The 19,451-nt window shown below is 39.7% G+C and overlaps 1 protein-coding gene across 9 annotated transcripts in view; it reads right to left on the bottom strand.

Moving 5' to 3' along the window:
- Window positions 1-19: 19 nt before the first annotated feature.
- The window catches only part of SLC16A14 (solute carrier family 16 member 14), a 52,154-nt gene continuing 32,722 nt past the window's right edge, over window positions 20-19,451 (bottom strand). For 2 of the 9 annotated variants that reach the window (XM_083847873.1, XM_083847874.1), the window contains 5 exons: window positions 15,740-16,519; window positions 11,394-11,670; window positions 10,480-10,623; window positions 5,330-6,322; window positions 20-3,636 (listed from right to left, as the gene is read on the bottom strand). In XM_083847873.1, the coding sequence (XP_083703999.1) occupies window positions 3,488-3,636; window positions 5,330-6,322; window positions 10,480-10,623; window positions 11,394-11,670; window positions 15,740-15,778 (1,602 nt within the window). In that variant the 5' untranslated portion in view covers window positions 15,779-16,519 and the 3' untranslated portion in view covers window positions 20-3,487. Of the gene's footprint in view, window positions 3,637-5,329; window positions 6,323-10,479; window positions 10,624-11,029; window positions 11,363-11,393; window positions 11,671-11,927; window positions 12,160-14,518; window positions 14,623-15,739; window positions 16,520-19,451 lie in introns of those variants that run through there. The other 7 variants (XM_083847875.1, XM_083847880.1, XM_083847876.1 and 4 more) reach the window with 7 other exon arrangements.

Raw genomic sequence — 19,451 nt, 5'->3', positions numbered from 1 at the left:
AATTGTAATGATGGTTAGTTAAGAGTGCTTTAAACTGAAAGCAGTTTTTACTGAATTATAGCCTTACCACAACAATCAGCTTCAGTAATTAAGAGGCTAAATATTGTTGCTCTGAAAGTATTAATTGATTAAGACACCATTTGTCGTTGACTAGACTTAAGATATGAGCATTAAAAACAGTGATTGCAGTATTTTCATATAAGTGTAATATCTGAAGGGTGTTTAAACGCATGTTTACATCTTTTTTTAAAATGTCAAGTATTAAATATGAATTTTGTAAATTCGTTAAAAATAAAGTGTTTCTGTATAATTTTATATCTGTATAAAGCTGCATTTTAGTTCTTACAAGATAGTTGTTAATTTATATTTACAATATTTTGTCCTACAACGACATATCAATATTCGTGAAGAATTTGATGATTATAGTTCTTTAGGTAGAAAATTTTCACGTTAAACAATTAATGCATTCTTTCCTCCTTGTGACTATTTCCTTTCAGGACAATGACAAAACTTTGTGATGTGCATAAAATACTGTATTCATGAAATTTCTGTTCCGTGTAATAAAAACATATGTAATAAAACACTGTAAAGGGTAACTTTGCTTTAGAGATGTTTTTAAGAAATATGGTATGTGAGCAGAGCTACTAAGCAGCAGACCCTTTATTCTCACTTTCTGTAAATTTGCCACCAATTACTTTTTTGTTAAGTTGTGACATCAGAACAGATTTAGGCAGTTTCAGGTTCAGAAACTATGCTAGCCAATATAGACTGAGTTAATATTACTTAAAATCCTAATTTCACTCTGATTTGTCAGCCCACCTTCCTGCCTCTTTAATCAATCATGTGTCTGTCCCTTCTGTTACCAGAAATGAGAACAATCATTTTTCAGGAGGATCTTCATTTTCATGTTTAAGCAATTAACTTAATCAGCAAATGAACAGTAAGTGAATTTTGGGGTAATGTAAGTTTATTCCCATTATACAGCCCATTAAGGACTTCTATAAGAAGATATGTTGCAGATATCATAAGTGAACAATATATTATTCATTACAGTAATATGCAAAGTTGATTTTAGCTAAAGGCAAAGTGAAGCTTTAAGTATAACGGGTACATATTTTTCAAAAAAATTGGGGCAAATCATCACTTTAATATATCTATTTCACCAATGAAAGATAGCTGATAAGCTAGTAGCAGCATTCACACCAAGACAAACCCGTAACTAAACCTGTAACTAAAGAACTGATGTCAGTGAAGTTTATATGAAGATTTTCTCCAGCAAAAAAGCTGATTTTAAGAAATTACTGGCTGCTTGTTCACGCCACATGTTGCAGTTCACTGCCATCTCAGTTGTTGTAATGACAATTTTATAGGCCATAAATATTGTATCAGAGAACTGATCTTAAGGTAGTTTGTTTTTTCTTAAGGGTTTTATGTTTAACTTTGTTCACTTCAGTGACCTATTTCAAAGTATGTCCCTGCCAACAGTTTTAGAAGTGCACAACTAAGCTGGTGAATTGCAGTACAGAACAATGAGGTTTGAGGTTCAGAACTTTTTTTTTAACCAACCTTGCAGCTACAGAAAATGTCTGTATAGTGATAATCTTTCATACGGAACTGTGTGCCAATATTTCTTCAATATAAGTGAATAATACCAATTGTTTTTAAATTCTAGCAGCAGTATTAGTCTTAAACCAAGAACTTGATTTGTCATGAAAAAATATTCATAAAGCTAGCAGGAAAAAAAAAAACTTTTATTTGATATAGGAAAATTAATATCAGCCTCACCTCGCAAAGCTGAGATGTATGATGTCTTGTAGCATCATACAAAATATTCTGCATTAATTACCAGATGCTTAATATTGTTTAAGAAAATTTCTTTAAATATTTTACATTGTCTTAGTTCTTCCATGCTTTGCATTATCTGATTTTCTAGTGAATAATCATCTAAAACATGACCGGTCTTAGATAGTTCGTGGTGTGCTCGCATACAGCAACACAAGTGATCATAATTCAATATTTTTGTTCTAAAATTAATTGTAACAAAACTTAACATGCTGTAGTCCAGTTCTTTCTAAAACTATATTTGGCCCATTTTGCCCTTTTGCCCAGCTCTGTTTCTTTAATACTTTTACCTGTCCTATCCAGAAAGCAGACAGAAACTTCAAACTGCTTCTGGAAATATCCTCCAGTCTTTGGAATCATGGTGGGATGCTTCCACTGTAAAGTATCAAACCATAAGGCAGGCTTAAGAACCTGGATATACCATAACAAAAGATTTTCTCTCTTAAATTTCAGATATTTTTATGATAAAGGAGCCATTGTGCATTTAAGTAAATTATTTCTGTATCCTAAAACACTGCAAATGAGTCAGACAAAGTTTAACTTTCCAAAGCATGCCTGTAAAAATACAGAGGGTATTTGTTCTCATCTCAGGTGTCTCTGTACCTGATACAGGTATGATCAGCAGCAGCTCTAGGTCAGTTAATACAACTATGGCAATTTACATTGCATGTGGTTCACAGTAATATAGCTAAATCTCACAAGCAAAACCAGAAGACTGTATATACACAGGTACAAATTCTGTTCTCAGTTACATCAATATAAATTGTGAATAACTATTGAAGTAGTTGAATCTGAAATTAGAAACTGCTCTATCTGAATGTGGCAACTCATGCATGTGCAACTAGTGGAACAGATCATCAGAAACATTGCTGCTTATCATTTCTGTTGAAGAATCAAATTAATATTTTCCATCAGTTCTCTGGATTTGCTTTTATGTTTGTTTTACTTCATGTGCATTAAGTGTCAGAGCATTTATAATGCAGCCCATGTATTGAGGATGGCTACTTTATCATGCAGTTGATATATAAAAATAGAAATAAAAAGTAAAAAAAATAAATAAAAATAAAAATAAAAAACCTTGAAGTAGAGAACCCTTTCAGAAAAATCTAAGAACTTTTCTTCACCTTTGCATCATAGAATAGTAAATTGTAATACATTGAATTAATTGAAGTATTATACTAGCATTTCAGCAGCACTAGCCAGGTAAGAAATACAGTCATTTTCACATATTTACTAACTAATCTTTTATCAGATAGAATACGTAATAGGAAGGATTTTTATAAAACATTCGTATCCTGATCAAATTTGATTGTAGGACTAGTGTAAACCAGGAGTAACTGCACTGCAGTCAGTGGAGTTTCACCAATGGTTAGTGATGAAAAGTTAAAAGAATTAAGGTTAAAGGTTTCTAGCACTGATCCAATTTTAGAAGACTGTAAGTGTGCTTTTATTCTCTATATTTGTTAGTTCTGAAGTAAAAGATCTTAAGTCATTTTAAAAGCGTATTTCTACTAATTTATTAGCATTTTGGAGCACATTTGCTTTTCACTTAAGTACAATTCAATGTGGTTGGTTTCAGCTTTATACTGCCATACAATAGAAACATGGAAAGAAATAAATTCTATAAAAAAGTCTGAAATTTGTTCTATACTTGTTCCTCTTCAGTAGACTTTTCTCGTGGTTGTTTCTTTCCAATATAAGGTTGAATAAATAAAAATACTATTCCCACCAGGTACAGCAAGCCACATATGTAAAAAGAAAAATCATATTTATGTGTGATGTCATAGATCCAACCTGCAAAATAAGGACAAAACATGTTCATTACAAAGCTTGACAAAAAGATAAATTGTATGGGAGTATATGAATGGTATCACACATTTCTTTCATGACATCTCAGTCAAATCCTTAGCTGGTTTGCAGAAAAAAAAAAAAAAAAGAAAAGAAAAGTGTTGATTGTCTTCTCCTCTAGACGCTACAAACAGAAACGTGTTAACAACTTCTCTTGTTCACTCACCATAACCCAAAACTAATGCAATACCTATCCCCTCATTTAATTGTTATGGAAGTCTTAAAATGGGTTTAGCTATGTGCTATCCTAATAATATGAGCAATCTTCACTGTAAAACTGTACTTTTTCAGATAAATTAGTACAACAGGTCTGACTTTAGACATTTTGGAGTCCCAAACCAATTACTTTTTCCACCCTATTTTCTTTGGAAAATGCCCAATACTGCTACTGTGTCATGCAGGCTAGCCTGAGTGTTGTGCCTTGTGCATTCGCAATAGCTTTCTCAAAGACTCATGTACTGATAAAAGACTTTTCAAAAGAAAGTCTTGGTACTGCAATTACTCTCATTCCAACCTTAATTCCTTTGAAAAAAAATACATTAAAATTACTTCAGAAAGGTTTGAGAACCCAAAATAGCAAAATTCTCACGTTTAATTCTGGCTGCATTGCCATGTAATCTCAAGATCAGAAGCTTTTTTTTACACCAGCTAATTGCATCCGATTTGCTTCCTTATTAATGACCAAATACAAAGATACGTTCGGCACAGACTGAGAGGTGCTAAAAGAGGATATGGTAGAGTAAAACCTGCTGCTTATCAAAGGATACTAAATGAGATTTCTCCTAAGTCATTTCAGCGCACTCAGTGCTGGGGAGATAAAGTGAGAGCATTCTAAGCTTTCCTGGGGTGCTCGCGGTGGAGCTGGCTTTCGTTCAGCCTAGTGCCGGTCCTGGCTGACCAGGGCCATTAGCTACAAGGCTTCTTACAGCTTTCTTCTGGTTTGCATATCTGTAACAGACTGCCATAGTCTGGCTACAGTATTGACCGTCAGTGCCTGTATCTCTCCCCACCATACTTCCCCACATCTTTCTACGCAAAAAATTTATAATGACACCTAAGTAACTTTAGGGATAGCACCACATACACTCCTGCCTTCTGCTGTGTATAGCAGTAAAGAAATTGCGAGGAGTACAGTCCCAAAAGGAGATACCACTGGCTGAAGGAAGGCAAAGCCATGTCAATCAAACCAACACATCCAGCTTCGAATGGTGAAGCCCAGACACACTTCATAATTCTTGAGGCTAATACTATGGTACAAACACCTGCATACCCTGAAAGCTATTCACCATTTTCATCTAGGCGTAACTGTGTATGTGATATAGTGCATATACTACACAAACACATAAAAATAGGTTATCCTTTGTCATTTTTAAAAATGGTAATATCTTAAAGAAACATACCATTGAAAGGACAGCTTGTGATAGATTTGGGGTTGTTTACCAGGATGGTAATTTGTAGTGTGTGAATAGTGAGCAGCAGATGTGTTCTTTAAATATGTGCAACATAAAGCTGGATGTTACAGTCCATTCTAGAAAAGCTGTAATTTTGTTAATGTTCATAGCATGAGAAAGCTTAATAGCATAACAAGTCAGATGGTTATAAAACAAATAACTGTTGGTCAGAAATTTGAACATTTTACCTGCAAAGGGTGGTCCAAGCAATGCAGATATTCCATTGGCACAGATGATGATGCCATAGGCATTTGCAAGGTGTTTAGTTCCAACTAAATCTTCAGTCACAACAGGCATTAGGGAAAAATAGCCACTAGAAAATCCTATTAGAGCACAAATCACAGCCAGACTAATGTATGTTTGCATTAGTGGCAAAGTAAGAATGCAGGTGACCAGGGTGACGTTAGCCATGAGGAAGACATTCCAAGTGCTGATGCAAGGGAGATCAGAGATGATTCCAAGGATCACTTTACCAAAAATATGCACAATGGCAATAATGGATGTCAATGGAAATATATTGTTCTGACTAGATAAATTGTACTGCTTGACTATCTCTGGAAGATGAATAAAGGGAATGACAAAGCTGCTATAGGCAAACAAAGCCCAAATTATAAAGGCCACAAATACTCTGTTGGTAAACAATGATGCAGCTCCAAAGTAACTGGAGTACCAGATTCCAAAGCCCTTCCTGACCGTAATCGTCAGCTGGCTCGCTGTCTTAAGAATGAGCAGTCCATACATACTCTTTCCACTTCTAGATTTACCTTTAGTTTCTATGTGCTTAACACTGTCAAGCACTTCTTCATTTGTTGCCTCTTCTTTTTTGTCTGTTTCTTCACTGAGGACTCCATTAGATTTTAAAGTCTCTGCAGAATGGGATAGAGCTTTTGCCTGATTATTTTCACTATTACTTCTCACAACACATTTTTCATTAACATCTTTGTGGGATAGTGGTCTCATAAGTGCCCCACAGACACAAAGGTTGAGGGAGATCGCACCTTGAATGAACATGGCATTCCTCCACCCAAATTCCCTGCAAAGATACTTCAGTAAGGCTGTCATTAAAAAAGCTCCAAACCCTGTTCCTGTGGTACTCAGTCCTTGTGCAAGTGCTCTTCTCTTCTGAAAATACTGTCCTACCATGACCACCGCAGGCAGATAAACCATGCCACTACCAACACCTATGAAAAGAAAAATCAAAATAAATCTGAACTTCATGCCGACAAGAAAAAAAGCAGTGAAAAATGAATCAGGTTTATTCCTAATGTTTGCAGAAGCATAATAGTAAAATCAAGAATAAATATTCAATTTCAATGTTAACTTTCATTTCTGTCTTGTAGTGTTTTCCAAAAATTGTGGTACTTGTTCCAGTAAGAATATAATACTGCTATTTAACTGCCGGGAAAACTGAAATACAAGGAAGATAAAACCTTTATCTCAGTTCCACATGCCACCACCAGAAAGCCCCAAACATCCCACAATAAATCAGTGAAAGTTAATACAGAGACAAACATGAACAAAACCTATGTTGACAAATCCGTATTTGTAATACTTGCATCTGATGAAAATCTACACTGAGGCTTTCTCCTCACCTTTGCACCTATTGAGTCACAGTGGCAATGAGACATTTCAGGAGTCAGCAATGGGGCTTAGCCCAGTGGTAGGGCCTCAGGAGGCTTTTATGTTTCTCTCTAGGCACTGCTGCACCAGAGAAGTACAGGGAGGGTTACACAATTGCTGCACAGGCATATTCTTAAAAAATAGGATATTAATGATACCTTTTTTAAGCAGGAAATGTTGAGCCTTGTACAATCACATCAATAAAGGTAACAGTTGCCCAATTTTTCTCACAGCAAATTCTTGCCATTTAAAGAGGACTGGAATAGCAGTGTATGCAGAAAATATCTTCAAATTTACTGTGGTCATAATTTAGAACAGTGTTTTGGTTTTAAAAGCTTTCCTAAATAGCTGCTAAGTTAGTTGCCTGACATCCTACAGCTAAATCAAGGCGAGAAGAGCTGTTATGCCAGCAAAGCCTGAAAAAAAAATCACCTCAACATCACTGCAGTGTATCATGGTCAGAGCTGACCTGGCATGCCTGTTACAAGTGTTTATTTCTAGTCAATGCAAACACACTATCAGACTTCTGTTTTGCACTGTGCCTCCCTCCCCAAATCCAGCTGAAAACTTGAAGGCAATCTCTCTGCCTGCCAGAGGACTCCCTGCCTTGCCAGGCTGGCCTACAGGCTGTGCAACAGGCTGAAAAAACAGCTTTATAATCACCCTGTTCCCATCCACCCAGGCTCATACTCGCATTGGTGTTTACTGCACTTGTATGCACACCCTGTGAAGTAAAAAAATGTTATAAACTCTTTATCTTTCCATTCTGTGGGCTACATAGCAAAGCGTGGTCTAATTACAAGCAAAGGCATGCCACCGTTATGCAGACAGGACCACAGGCCTCTTCATCTCCTTTTCCTCACAGAATGGGCACTTTGGTGCCACAGCATGACCTGGCTCTGCTCTCCCCTTCCCTTGGGCCCTGAGGGCTTTTTTACTGCCCCGGCCACAGGGAAGGCTCCTCTGCCCCCCAAACCGCTACCACACGGGTTGGGGTGAAGCTGGCGGCCAAGAGGCGAGGGGAGAGGGGACAGGGGACAGGGCAGGTGCCACTAGGAGCTGGAGGAGGGGAATGGTTCTGAGGTGAGAGGCGCTTTGGGACAGGGAGCTGGGGGTGGCAGCGGCCGCAGGCAAGACTGGGACTATGGGGACAGGTGGCATGAGGGCATCTGGCATGGCTGGTCACCAAGGCCTGAGGGACAAACAGCGCCATTAGCAAGCCCTCAAGCACTGCATGGAGGCCCAGAAGTAATTGCAGCAGGAGGCAGCCACCATACATGAACAGCGGCCTGATGTCTTACAGCTGTGCAAACATGAAGGAAACTTCCTGAGGTGGTGGTGAGGTTACCATGAGCAAGGGGACGGGGTGTGAGGGGTCAGGGAGCAAGGAAATGAGGAGTGGAGTGGACAGTGAGTGAAAGGACAGGGAGTGATGGAACAGGGAGCGAAGGCACCATGAGTGAGGTGATTATAAGTGAGCAGACAGGGAGCGATGTGATGGTGAGGGGACAGCGAGGGAGGGGACGGTGAGTGAAGAAATGGTGAATGAGGGGACAGTGAGTGTGGGGATGGTGAGGTAATGGCAAATAAAGCAGATGAATGTGGTGATGGCAAGCAGAGCTGTCATGGAGCTGGAGGAAACATCTCAGGCATCTCTACACTGGTCTTCTGGCCAAAATTTCTCCTGCAGCAGCATCACTTCTCTATCTCATGTAAAAAATGGCCTCAGATTTTTTACGAAAATGCAGGTTTTGCCCCACTTTTTAAAATCTCTGTATAATCTCTGCCTTTTTGTCTAATATTCTTGATATGCTCTTTCTGAAAAGCAGCAAGCAGTTGAAACAAAGACAGTGTAGGTTCCTGTCTGCCTGAATATACTCAATATGTATGGGAACAGAAACTGCCAAAAGGGCAAAACCTTGCCTGTAATTATTGCTGTTTGTTTAGAAATTTACAACATTACTGAAATCTATGGTGTGCTGGTATAAAGAGTTGTCATAGTGATCCTTCCTGCTTTCATTTTTTTTCCATCCAGCTAGAAAAAAAAAAATATGTACAAAAATTCTGCAGATTTCTCTGAAATTCTGTGAAGGGGTAGTTTGAGGGAATGGAGGATACTGAAGCCATTGTCAGGATCACAAACGATTTTTTTGTTGTTGTTGCACTTCTGTCGTATTAGTCATGAAGTGAATAATATTTCAAAGTCCCTTGAATTGTTTACTGTTGCTCAAATAATAATTTAAGGTCAAATTGTGTACTTCTTACTTGAATTAACTTAATGTTTTTGTTTCATATTTATTAACAGTTTCTCTTACCAGAAGGAAACAGTGAATAAAATGGAGTGATCCTTTAAGTAGATAATATTGGGTTCTTCCACGTAGCTTTCTGGAAGTAGCTAAATATTTTCACAAGAAGCCACATTTTGCAAGAAAAAGAGCACCAAGGCACTAACCTATTGATTTTCAATAAAAATGCATAAACTTTCATGCCTATCTAAATTTCAGTTGGTCTCCATATATAAAAAGGTTTCCTAGAGACCTGACTTTGTCTCAAAAGAGGAATACTCTCTGTTTACCTGAATTGTCTGCTGTCATTACTGTAATTACCTCACTGGTAATAACTAATACCCTGTTCCCTCCTCCTGTCATCTTTTCACACATGAGGAAAGTGTTCTGTTCCCCACAAGCCTGCCTATTCATAATTTCACATTAAAATAGAAGAGTGAAAACGACTAGTTCTAAAATTATTTGGAATGTTTTCTCAATGGTCATTACAACTGTTACATAGCAGTGTGCCATAACCAAAGTATCGCGTCCTCTGACAAACCTCCAACGGGAAATAATGCTACATGTTTCTCTTACCTCTCACTCAGAATATGTAGCAAAATGAGATGCCATTTATTAGTGGTTGTTGACGTAATATGAATATCCACTATTAAAAATTACACATAAAATATGACCACGTGCATTTTTCTGATTCAGGCAGATCAAATAGACTAACAAGGATTCAGCACATGAAACAAATACAACAATCTGCTTGCAAGAAAGACATCTATTTTCTTTTCTCTTTTTTTTTTCCCATTAAAAACATACATGTAACACCCTTTAAAATAGGTATGGAAACAGTACACAGTTATCAAATTCTTGTATTTTGTTAATATGTAGCAACTCCATAACAAATCTGAGGAAATATTAGCTGTTTTTTTTCTGCGACAAAGAGAGGAGTTCGCTAGATATACAGTTAAACAGTATTTTACTATCTTTAAATTCCATTTGTTAGAGTTTTGATTACATTCATTCTTCTAAGTAAGAATACCATCAAATATATTCAAATGGGAGAAACTGGTAAAAATGCCATCTTCACATGGTAGATTTAAATGACATTGAAAGCCATTGGGCCCAATCCACTGTGTAAATAAATAAGCTTTCTGAAAAGATAACAGTCTGTAAAGCCTGTGAAGGAAAAACTAGAATAACTCTACTGAAATCAAGGATGTTGCTCATTGTCTCTTATTTCTCTGACTATAACACTGTGCCAGATCACATGAGGGCTGAATAAGATAAAAACAAAAGTCAAGTTATATTCCATAACTAAAAGTTTATTTTTTTTAATTTGGAAACTTTGCAGGAACCAGTCTAACTTCCCTCTTTGCTCACCCAGGTAACTTCAAAGCAATTAAAAAACATTGAAAGAACTTTCAAATGTTAGTATAGCTTACCGGCTGTCACTCCGAATGTAAGGAAGAGGAAGTGCACATTTGAGGCATAGGCACTCAATATCCAGCCTAGGGCATTCAATATCCCTCCAATTATTGCTGTCTTGCGGCACCCACACATGGTAATGAATAAACCAATGAAAGGCCCTGTTAAAGAACAAGAAAAAATGCTATGCTGTTTATTTAAATCTCTACATTGCTTAATATTTTTTCAAGCAAAGATTATTAATGTTGTTTTAAACAAAATGTTAAACATCACACTACTCAGGCAATTCAGTTTATTTTCCCTATTACCATTTAAAATCCTGGAAAGAAAAATTCAACCAACCAAGCAAATACCCATAAGACCTAAAATCAAAATTGCTCTGTGAAGAAGGAATGGTTTAAACAGAAGACAAAATGAAAACATTGGTCCCCAAAATGAAAGCTGTGTGAGTGCAGACCTTCTTTTACAAGCAAATATTTTATTTTGTTTTCGGTGGAGTGTTTTAGGCAGACCTAAACACATTTTCAATATTAATTTAGGAAAACAGGTCTGTATATGCATACATACCCCTATAGATATTATTTGGGTTGCTCTCCTCACATTCTCTCCTCCCAGAGTACGAGGAGGTCCACAAGCTTAGCAGATGATCTGCTTTCTTGATTCTCATGAGACCTTGAAGTCACAAACAATCCTTTCCTGCTCATGCTGTCTCCTAGTCGAATTGTCTTCTCTACCATCTTCCCTGTTGTCCCTATCTCCTTCTAACTTGTAAAACTTGCACAAGTGACTTGACAAATTAAAAAGGCAACTCAGGAGAAATGGGGAAGCTCTGCTAATAAATTGGAAAACTGTAAGAAAATATTTGAGGGATAAGCAACAAGCATATTCTAAGAATCTCTGTAGCTCTGAAATAAATGATGTTGGAACATACCTACAATAAGTGTAATGCCCATGCTAAGGGAGCTAACCCATGCTGTTAAGCCACGGCTTTGATTAAACTCTTCAAGCCACTCCATGTTGAGTATTCCAAGGGCCATTTGGGACCCCATAATAAGTATGTGCACAAGGAAAGAGGAAAGTACAATCATCCAAGCCCATCCTCCGTCGATGTTTGGATTAGGCTTAATTGGCTTACTTCCAGCTTTTGAGTCATCTCCAAAATCGTATCCAATATCCTCTCGACTAGCATACATTTTCTCCACAGTATTCTGAAATAAATACAGTAAATAACTTCAAAACACATTCAAAATGATCCAATTTTGTAGCTTGGTTATGGTGAAGAAATCACAACTGTATTTCACCTTTTTTTTTAGTGCAGTTGTAAAGTGAATAATGAGTTTTTGTTGTTCAAATTCTCTAATTAGAATAGATCTTATCTTTCTATTTATTATCATGACTGTCTATGTAGGAGTACTTATGGGTTGCCAGTAGGTCACATTATTTCCATTGCTGTGTATTTACTTACTTGTATGTGGCTGAGAGCACTCACTCTTCATGGGTTGACTGTGGTCACAGAAAAAGACTGGTCTCTCTCTGTATATTCCTTCTCTGTATCACCTTCTGCTGTCCCAGTAATATTATGTGTCTTTGTGTTCTAGTGAATAAAGCTTGGACTCAAAAAAGGAAATCTTGAAGAGGCAGGTGGATTGAATTACTGTATTTTTTTTATGAGGAAACTAGTTTAGATGTATGTTTTCCTTAGTAGTAGAAGGACAAGAGGGAAGACAGAAAGATAAAAATTAAGGTTCTTAACTTTCTGAAAGCTTTACTTACATAAATTACAAAGAAAGGATTATTACTACCTCTCTGGCAAACTTTAAACTTTTATGAGAGTTACTTTGACAAACAGTTTACGATTATGCTCTCAGTTTCCATAGTACTAATCCATATAATCCTACTAAAACCCATGAATTCTTCCAAATTAACGTCAATGCCTTCAGAATCAAACTGAGTGGCAGAGCTATGTGCATAGACATGTAGGATCAGGCCATAACAGCTTGATTTGATTACTTTGATTTCATCCATTGTTATTCTGTGAAGATTACAACACAATGTGAAAATAATTTCAAAACAACTTGCAGCTAATTTCTAATTGAGTAACAGGCAAGGTGCAGAACCAAATCTTCCCTCTATCTGATTTATTCTGCAACATATTGAAATGTTACATGGCTGTCGAGTACCACATAGGTTTCCATGGAGACTAGAAATAAGTGTAATGACACAAATTACCAAAGATTGTATTTTTTTTCTCTTTTTTTCTCTGGAGAAATAGAAAGAGCCATCAGCTTCACAATAGTCAAACAAGAGAAGAAAGTTACCAAAAATTGTTTTAAAAAGCTTCGTGTACTCTGTGAGCTCTCAAAAGATATGTCTCCCAGCTCAGAGCCAGCTCTTCAGCACAATAGACTGACAGAATGGAATAACTCAGGCTCTTTACTAATGAAAATTTGAGCTGTTCTCTTTAAATATATGAGGATATTCTGCTTCTTAAGTTACTACTTTTCCCAACTATTTTATTTTTTTCTCATTGCTAGATAAACATACAGAGAAGGTCTTCAAGTATTTCATATTAACATGTAGATGGAGTCAGAGCCGGTTGGACAAAGCTACTTTCACAAACAGTGACAAAATGCCCATGTATGTAACCTCTCCAAGCTTGCCGCTCTGTAAGTCACCTTCAAAGTTAAGTGACACAGAACCCTTACATGCAGTAGAGGGAAGGGTGGGTAGCTAAGGGCACTTGAACATCTGGCTTCCTCCAGGAGCATGCTGATTTGCTTCATACAACAAATTGGGAGCTAAAAGATGTTCCCCTGGTATCCAGTTCTTCACCATGGATACTCTTTATGGACTAAGTTATCACTAGCCCTAACTTGGCCATGGAGGACAGAAGGAAAGAATTGATGACAGCGAGGAATAACAAGAACTGTGTACATTTAACACATGCTGCATGATCAAATGATGAGTACACACCTGGATGCCAGTTCATACACACACTGAACTAACTTACTGGCTTTTTCTTTCCAAATCAGGCAGCAAAAAGAAGAGGGATTATGCTTAGTCATCTGTCTGGAGGTCTGCCAGGGTGTTTGAGGCAGGATTGTATACATGGCAAGGGAAATGCTGAGGATGAGGGGCGGAGGCTTTCTTTTGAACGTGAGGACAGCCTGGGACAGCCCTAGTTACAATTATACGTAATCCTTCTTCTACTGAGGGTAGGTGTTTAAGCTGGCATTTTCACCCTTTCTTATTAAGGTTCTGGGAGCCAGATCCCCCGTTGATGCAGTTTATATGACTACTTATGGAGGACTCAGCCCACTCGGAAGAAACACAAACTGCATAAATGTAACAGAGATAGCAAATAATCATGCCAATGGAAAGACAAAAAGAGAGAGAGAGACAGAGAAATAGCAGAATGAAGGAAAACTTCAAGCTGCTAACCATAGTCTGTGTAGGATTAGTGAAAATGTATGATGGATATTACAGTACATCTTAGATAATGGAACACAAAATTATGTAACTCAAGATTCAGAGTAAGGATTCAATGTGGAACCTCATCTTTCTCTTTCATGCTTTTGACTGGTTTTTTGTATGCACCTGAATCTAATACTGGATACAAAAAAAATTCTTCTTTGGACAGGATATAGATACCTCTTTCATATATTCAAAATGATTTAAAGCAAAAATAATTGGCACTGAGATTCAAAGATATGACACTCATCTTTGCAACAGCAAAGAAAGTGCAAGCATCCTGACAGAATGGGCTTAGCCTAATTAGATGAGAGCTAATGTCAGGTGTGCATCAACCCCCACGAAGCTTGGGAAAATGCACATATTTTCCCTTTTAACTGGATTCTTGCTTATTATTACTTTTATACTAACTTCCCACTAATGTCACAAGTTCAGACTGAATACACTCAAAAGCACAGAAGGTCATTTCCAGTAACTGCACAAACTCTGAGGCTCTGGGTAAAGCAAGGACTGGACATCTGGATCCTCTCCCCACTACTGACTCATCGCCCTGCAGCCTACTGCACCTGGGAGAAATGCTCTTACCTGCCCTCAGTCTTCTTCCCACACCACAGCGCTGCCAAGAACACAGTATCATGGAAGGCAGAGAAGCCCAAGAGGCTCTTAGCAATTGTGAAATCCTAGAGAAACTGCAATGAAAATGACAGTCGCTGATTTGTAAAGCCACACATACTTCCCCAGCGAGCAAGGTAGTGAAGACCCACTCACAGTACGTGTTGAACACAGCCCCTCATAAGGGACTGCGTTTAAAGAAAAGAGAATCAGGATTCTTGCTAGGGCAGCTGGAGGAGGACTAGACTTTTTTTCAGAAAAGCTTTTTATATTGTATGCACACACAATACTCAGAGCTCTTAGGCAATTGGCCCAAATGTTAGTGTCCACATAAACGCTGAGCTTTTTTGAAAAAACTGACTCATGAGCTATTTTAGAGACAAATGCAGGTGCTGTAACAAGACCAAAATTAGCAGAGAAACACCAAAGTTCCCCGTACCATCACTGGAACTATGGCTCCCTGGCTTGAACAGGTTTATCAGAAATACCTCTGATCTGGATATAAAAAGTCCACGTGATGAAGAATTTACATATTCTTTGGAGTACCTCTGCAAGTATCTCTTGCAGTACCTGATTGCCTCTGCCTTGAAAAGTATGGGATCGAACAGGATAACTCATAAGTGCTTTATAAAGAGGAAGTTTTGCTTCACAGTCTTCCCATTCGATGTCACATGTAATTGTGTTTTGAAGATGCACTGAAAAAAATATTGCTAAAAGCATAGCTTATTTTGGGCGTGGTAACTTTGATCATTCTAACCCGACCTTGGTACTGCTCCGAGCCCCACGGTTGCCAGTGGCTTCCCCGGAGGTGTAACCAGCACCCGTTTCTGCGGATCAGCGCCACGGCGTGCACGCGTGCACACCCGGCAAGCCAGAGGCAAACAGGCTGGGTACAACCTACAGCGTTACGGTGCCGGCTGGGGACACGAGTCAGCGGGCGGCGAGTGGCAGCTGTTTTCTGGCTGGGACCGGCGCCCCGCAGCCCCTGCGGGCTGCTCGCCGTGCCCTGCCCAGGGGACGCTGCTCACCGTGCTCTCGGCACCCCCGGGGGGCAGCGACAGCCGGCTGGGACACGCCGCCGCTTCCTCCCCGCGGTGCTCGCCGCAGCACCGGGGCGGCCGCCGCCTCCCCGGCCCGGCCCCGCCGCACGGCCCCGGCCCCGGCCCCGGCCCCGGCTCCTCCCCCGGTCCTCACCTCGCCGGGCCCCGGGCGCGCCGCCGCCCCGGCCGGCATGGCGCTGGGCCCCGCAGCCGCCGCGGCTCCGCTCCCCGCCGCCGCCAACCTGCGCCCGGCTGCGCTCGGCCTTGCCGCGGTGTTTATTTGCTGCTGCAGCCCGGGGCCGGGCTCGGGACTCCTGCTCCCCCGGCGGCTCGCCTTCTGCTCCGTCTGGCTTCCATTCCCCGCGATTTCAAATCTCCACGCTCTTTCATTCCTGCGATACCGGCTAATTCTGGTTTGGCTGAGGAGATTTGCAGTCCTCTCACATGCACACTCTGGTGGCTGGATGAAGTTTATTGCCGCACAGGTTATCGGCAGAAATATGCATCAGAGAGAGGCAGAGGATATAATCCAATAAAAGCAGCCGGTGTCAAGGTTTTAATGGCCGTTGGGTTGCAGTAAATTGTTAACTTGAGAGAGGCTGGTGAAAACAGCCCTAAGAATGACGCTTGAAAGCTTCACCCTATAGCACCTTATTTGTGCAACATATAAGCTTCAAAAACAGAAGAAAGGAGTTGTAGCAATACACTCCTACTTTCTCAAAGCGGCATCTGGACCTCAGTTGCATCTTCCCGAATAGTCAGAGGCATTAATGAGGTATACAGTCAGCAATACGTTGCTTTGACTTTTTTCAGTGAATTTGCCCAGAGTAAGGTGCTTGTATGCCAGTGTGCAGAACTTTCATCCTCAGAGAGTCCTGGCGTACTGCAGAAGTGTGCTGAATAGCAGAGCTGAAGGCACTTCAGGGAGGTGTACCTATCAGTTTGAGAGAGGAGGAAATGAGGACAGACCAACAGTAATATTTTAATGGTGTCATAAGGCACCATGGCATAACATGATGGTTCCAAATATGTTAAAGAGCCTTATTTTGGGGCTGTTAAAAATACTGATTTGGGGCTGTCTATATTTTTTCTACATTTATATTTAACCACACTCTTTGTTGTATGTCCCCTGTTGCACATGCAAATCTCAAGTATTTTTTTCCATAAAAGTGCAATGTTCTGTTCCATTATCTATATAGTCTATCCAATGTAACTTTAAGGAACACTTTTACCTGTTCTCAGTTAAAGAGTGTGGTAGACTGTATACTATTGCTATGGCTTTGGTATTTACATAAATCTTATACTACTTTCCACTGCACTTTTAAAAGATAATCTTTTATCAGAGTAAACAACTAGATGAGTGTCACGGACTTGTGATTGGGTTTGTTTCCTTCTCCTCCATAAATAACACTAGATTTCCCATTTTAAGAGGTTATGGTATTGCACTGCAAATGCAAGTGCCATTTTGAAGTGCACCTGTACCCAATTACTCTATGGCAATACTTTAAACCTTGTATGGGCATTCCTGTCGCAGGTTTTAACTTTGGCATTAGATTTTTAGCTGGAGTCTGGTTTCTTAAAAGGTTTAATGCTAAGGGCCTGACACATTAAATTTGCTGCTTATTGGCTAGTGTTATTTCCTGAGTTTGAAATGTACATTTTGATTTGTGAATCATCTGACATGCTAACACACATTATTAAGTCTACCACAGAAACAGATTCACTGGGGCAGTGGGATGACTCATGACAAAATATTAAAAATCTATTTCTTTGACTGGCTGTTAACCCATGTTCCCTCTAGTAATTGAGATGCCATCTGCTTGTTTAAATCCTTGTGCTAACAGAGATTCTGTCTTTAAGGTTTGAGCTGATAGAGAACTCACTTAGCTGTGTCATACTGCTTCAGCACTTCTGGTTCAGATATAATTGTGGTTCTGGGCTAAAATCTTGGATTTATGCTGTCTCTTGAGAAGATAAGTCTGTATGGATTTATTTGAATTTTAACCATTAAATTGTCCAGGTTTATCAGAGGGAGTACAAATGATGTTCAGCAAGGAAAAAAGGTCTGTTTTGTAAGACGGGGAGGGACAATGTTATGGTTTCAGAAAAAACAAAAACCTTGCAGTTTTTAGCCAAGATGCATAAGATTCCTAATCCAGTAAAATAAGATGTAAACAGTCTGACGGCCCCTGGTGCATTCTGGATTGTAACTGTGTAACCTGGTGGGATGGGAGGCAGAATAATCAAAACTGGAAAGGAAGGACTTTCCACTTTTACCAATTTTGGTAATTATATATTGCAACATGATTTAAAGGCAGAGGGGAAGGGAGGGAGGGAGAAAGGCAGAAGGAGGAGGAATCAGTAACTCAATCCTGGTCACTGTCTGGGGGCTGCCATAGTGTCTTAGACTTTCACAGTCACAGAAGCGGTGGTTGGAGCGGACCCCTGGGGTCCATCCAGTCCGGCCTTGTGCTTGAAACAGGATTGTGACCTATGACATTTCAGGTCTGCCATGGCCTTATCCTTTCCTTAACTTCTTCAACTTATCATCAAAGGCTGTAGGCTCCTTACCATCTCACTAGCCCTCCGCATGACCCTCTCTTGTTTTTCAACATGCTTCTTGACCCAGGCAGCGCAAAACAGGACACAATATCCTAAATGTGGACTCATCAGCACTGAATAAGGAGGAATAATAATTTTTGTTCATCTGCTGTCTTTGCTCCCTTCCTAATGTAGTCCAGTTTGTTGTCATTATATTCACAACAAAAACACCCTGTTGGCTCATATTCAGCTTAGTGTCCCCTGTGACAGCCACATCCTTTCAGCTGGGCTGCTGCTCGGGCAGCCTGCACTAGTGCCTGGCACTACTCAACCCCATATGCACAACTCTGCGCTCCTTGTTAAACTTCATGACGTTTCTGTTGAACCAGTTTTTCAGTTTCCCAGAGTCCTCTCAAATGAAGCTCCACTGTTTGGTTTGAGAACCACACCTTCTAGGTTAGTATTGTCCGAAAATCTACTGCAGGCACATCCTGTGTCAGCATCCACATCGCGATGAAGGTAATGAACAATACTGGTCCCACTATTGACCCAAGGTGTTCTGCTTGCTGCTGGCCAGCAACTAAGCATCACCCCATTGATTACTACCCTTCAAGTCCAGCAATCCATCCAATTTTCAACCTATTTAGATCTAGCAGTTCATTCATCCAGACCATACTCCTCATTTTTTTCTCCACCTTGTGCTTTAACCACTTGCTTAATCCCCATTGCTCAAAATAGCAGCTGTGCTGGAGAGCATACAGCCCTCTGAAAATGTGTATTGATGAAAATATAAAGTGCTGATTTAGCTTCCCAGCATTTCTCCTATACTATCGCTGAAGTGCTCATTAGTCTCTTCCCTAAAGCTCTCATTAAGCGCCCACCCAACTTCCCATGAAATGTAGTACTGCAGTGATTGATAAGGAAATAAAGATTTGAAATAACAGCTTGGTTGCTGCAGCATCAAGACACAGGAAAGAAAAAGAATCTAGCTTTTAGTTTCACTTCATCCCTGCACTTTTAACCAGCACAAAGCATCACCAAATAATCTCGTCAATTCTTCCTACACAGGTGTTGTTATAATATATATATATATATATTACAGAATTTAAAGATTTCACCCTCTCTTTCTTTCAAACCTCTCTGGGTTACTGAAATATTCTCTGTATTTTGAAGGGCATGTTATGTTGGTCCTGGGCTAGAAAGAAAGGGGAAGGGGAAGGGGAAGGGGAAGGGGAAGGGGAAGGGGAAGGGGAAGGGGAAGGGGAAGGGGAAGGGGAAGGGGAAGGGGAAGGGGAAGGGGAAGGGGAAGGGGAAGGGGAGAGAAG

Source organism: Anser anser (genome assembly GCF_964211835.1).
Source record: "Anser anser genome assembly, chromosome: 9".
Lineage (NCBI taxonomy): Eukaryota > Metazoa > Chordata > Aves > Anseriformes > Anatidae > Anser > Anser anser.
Note: the sequence above shows the minus strand (reverse complement) of the source record. Positions and strands in the feature narration are given on the sequence as shown.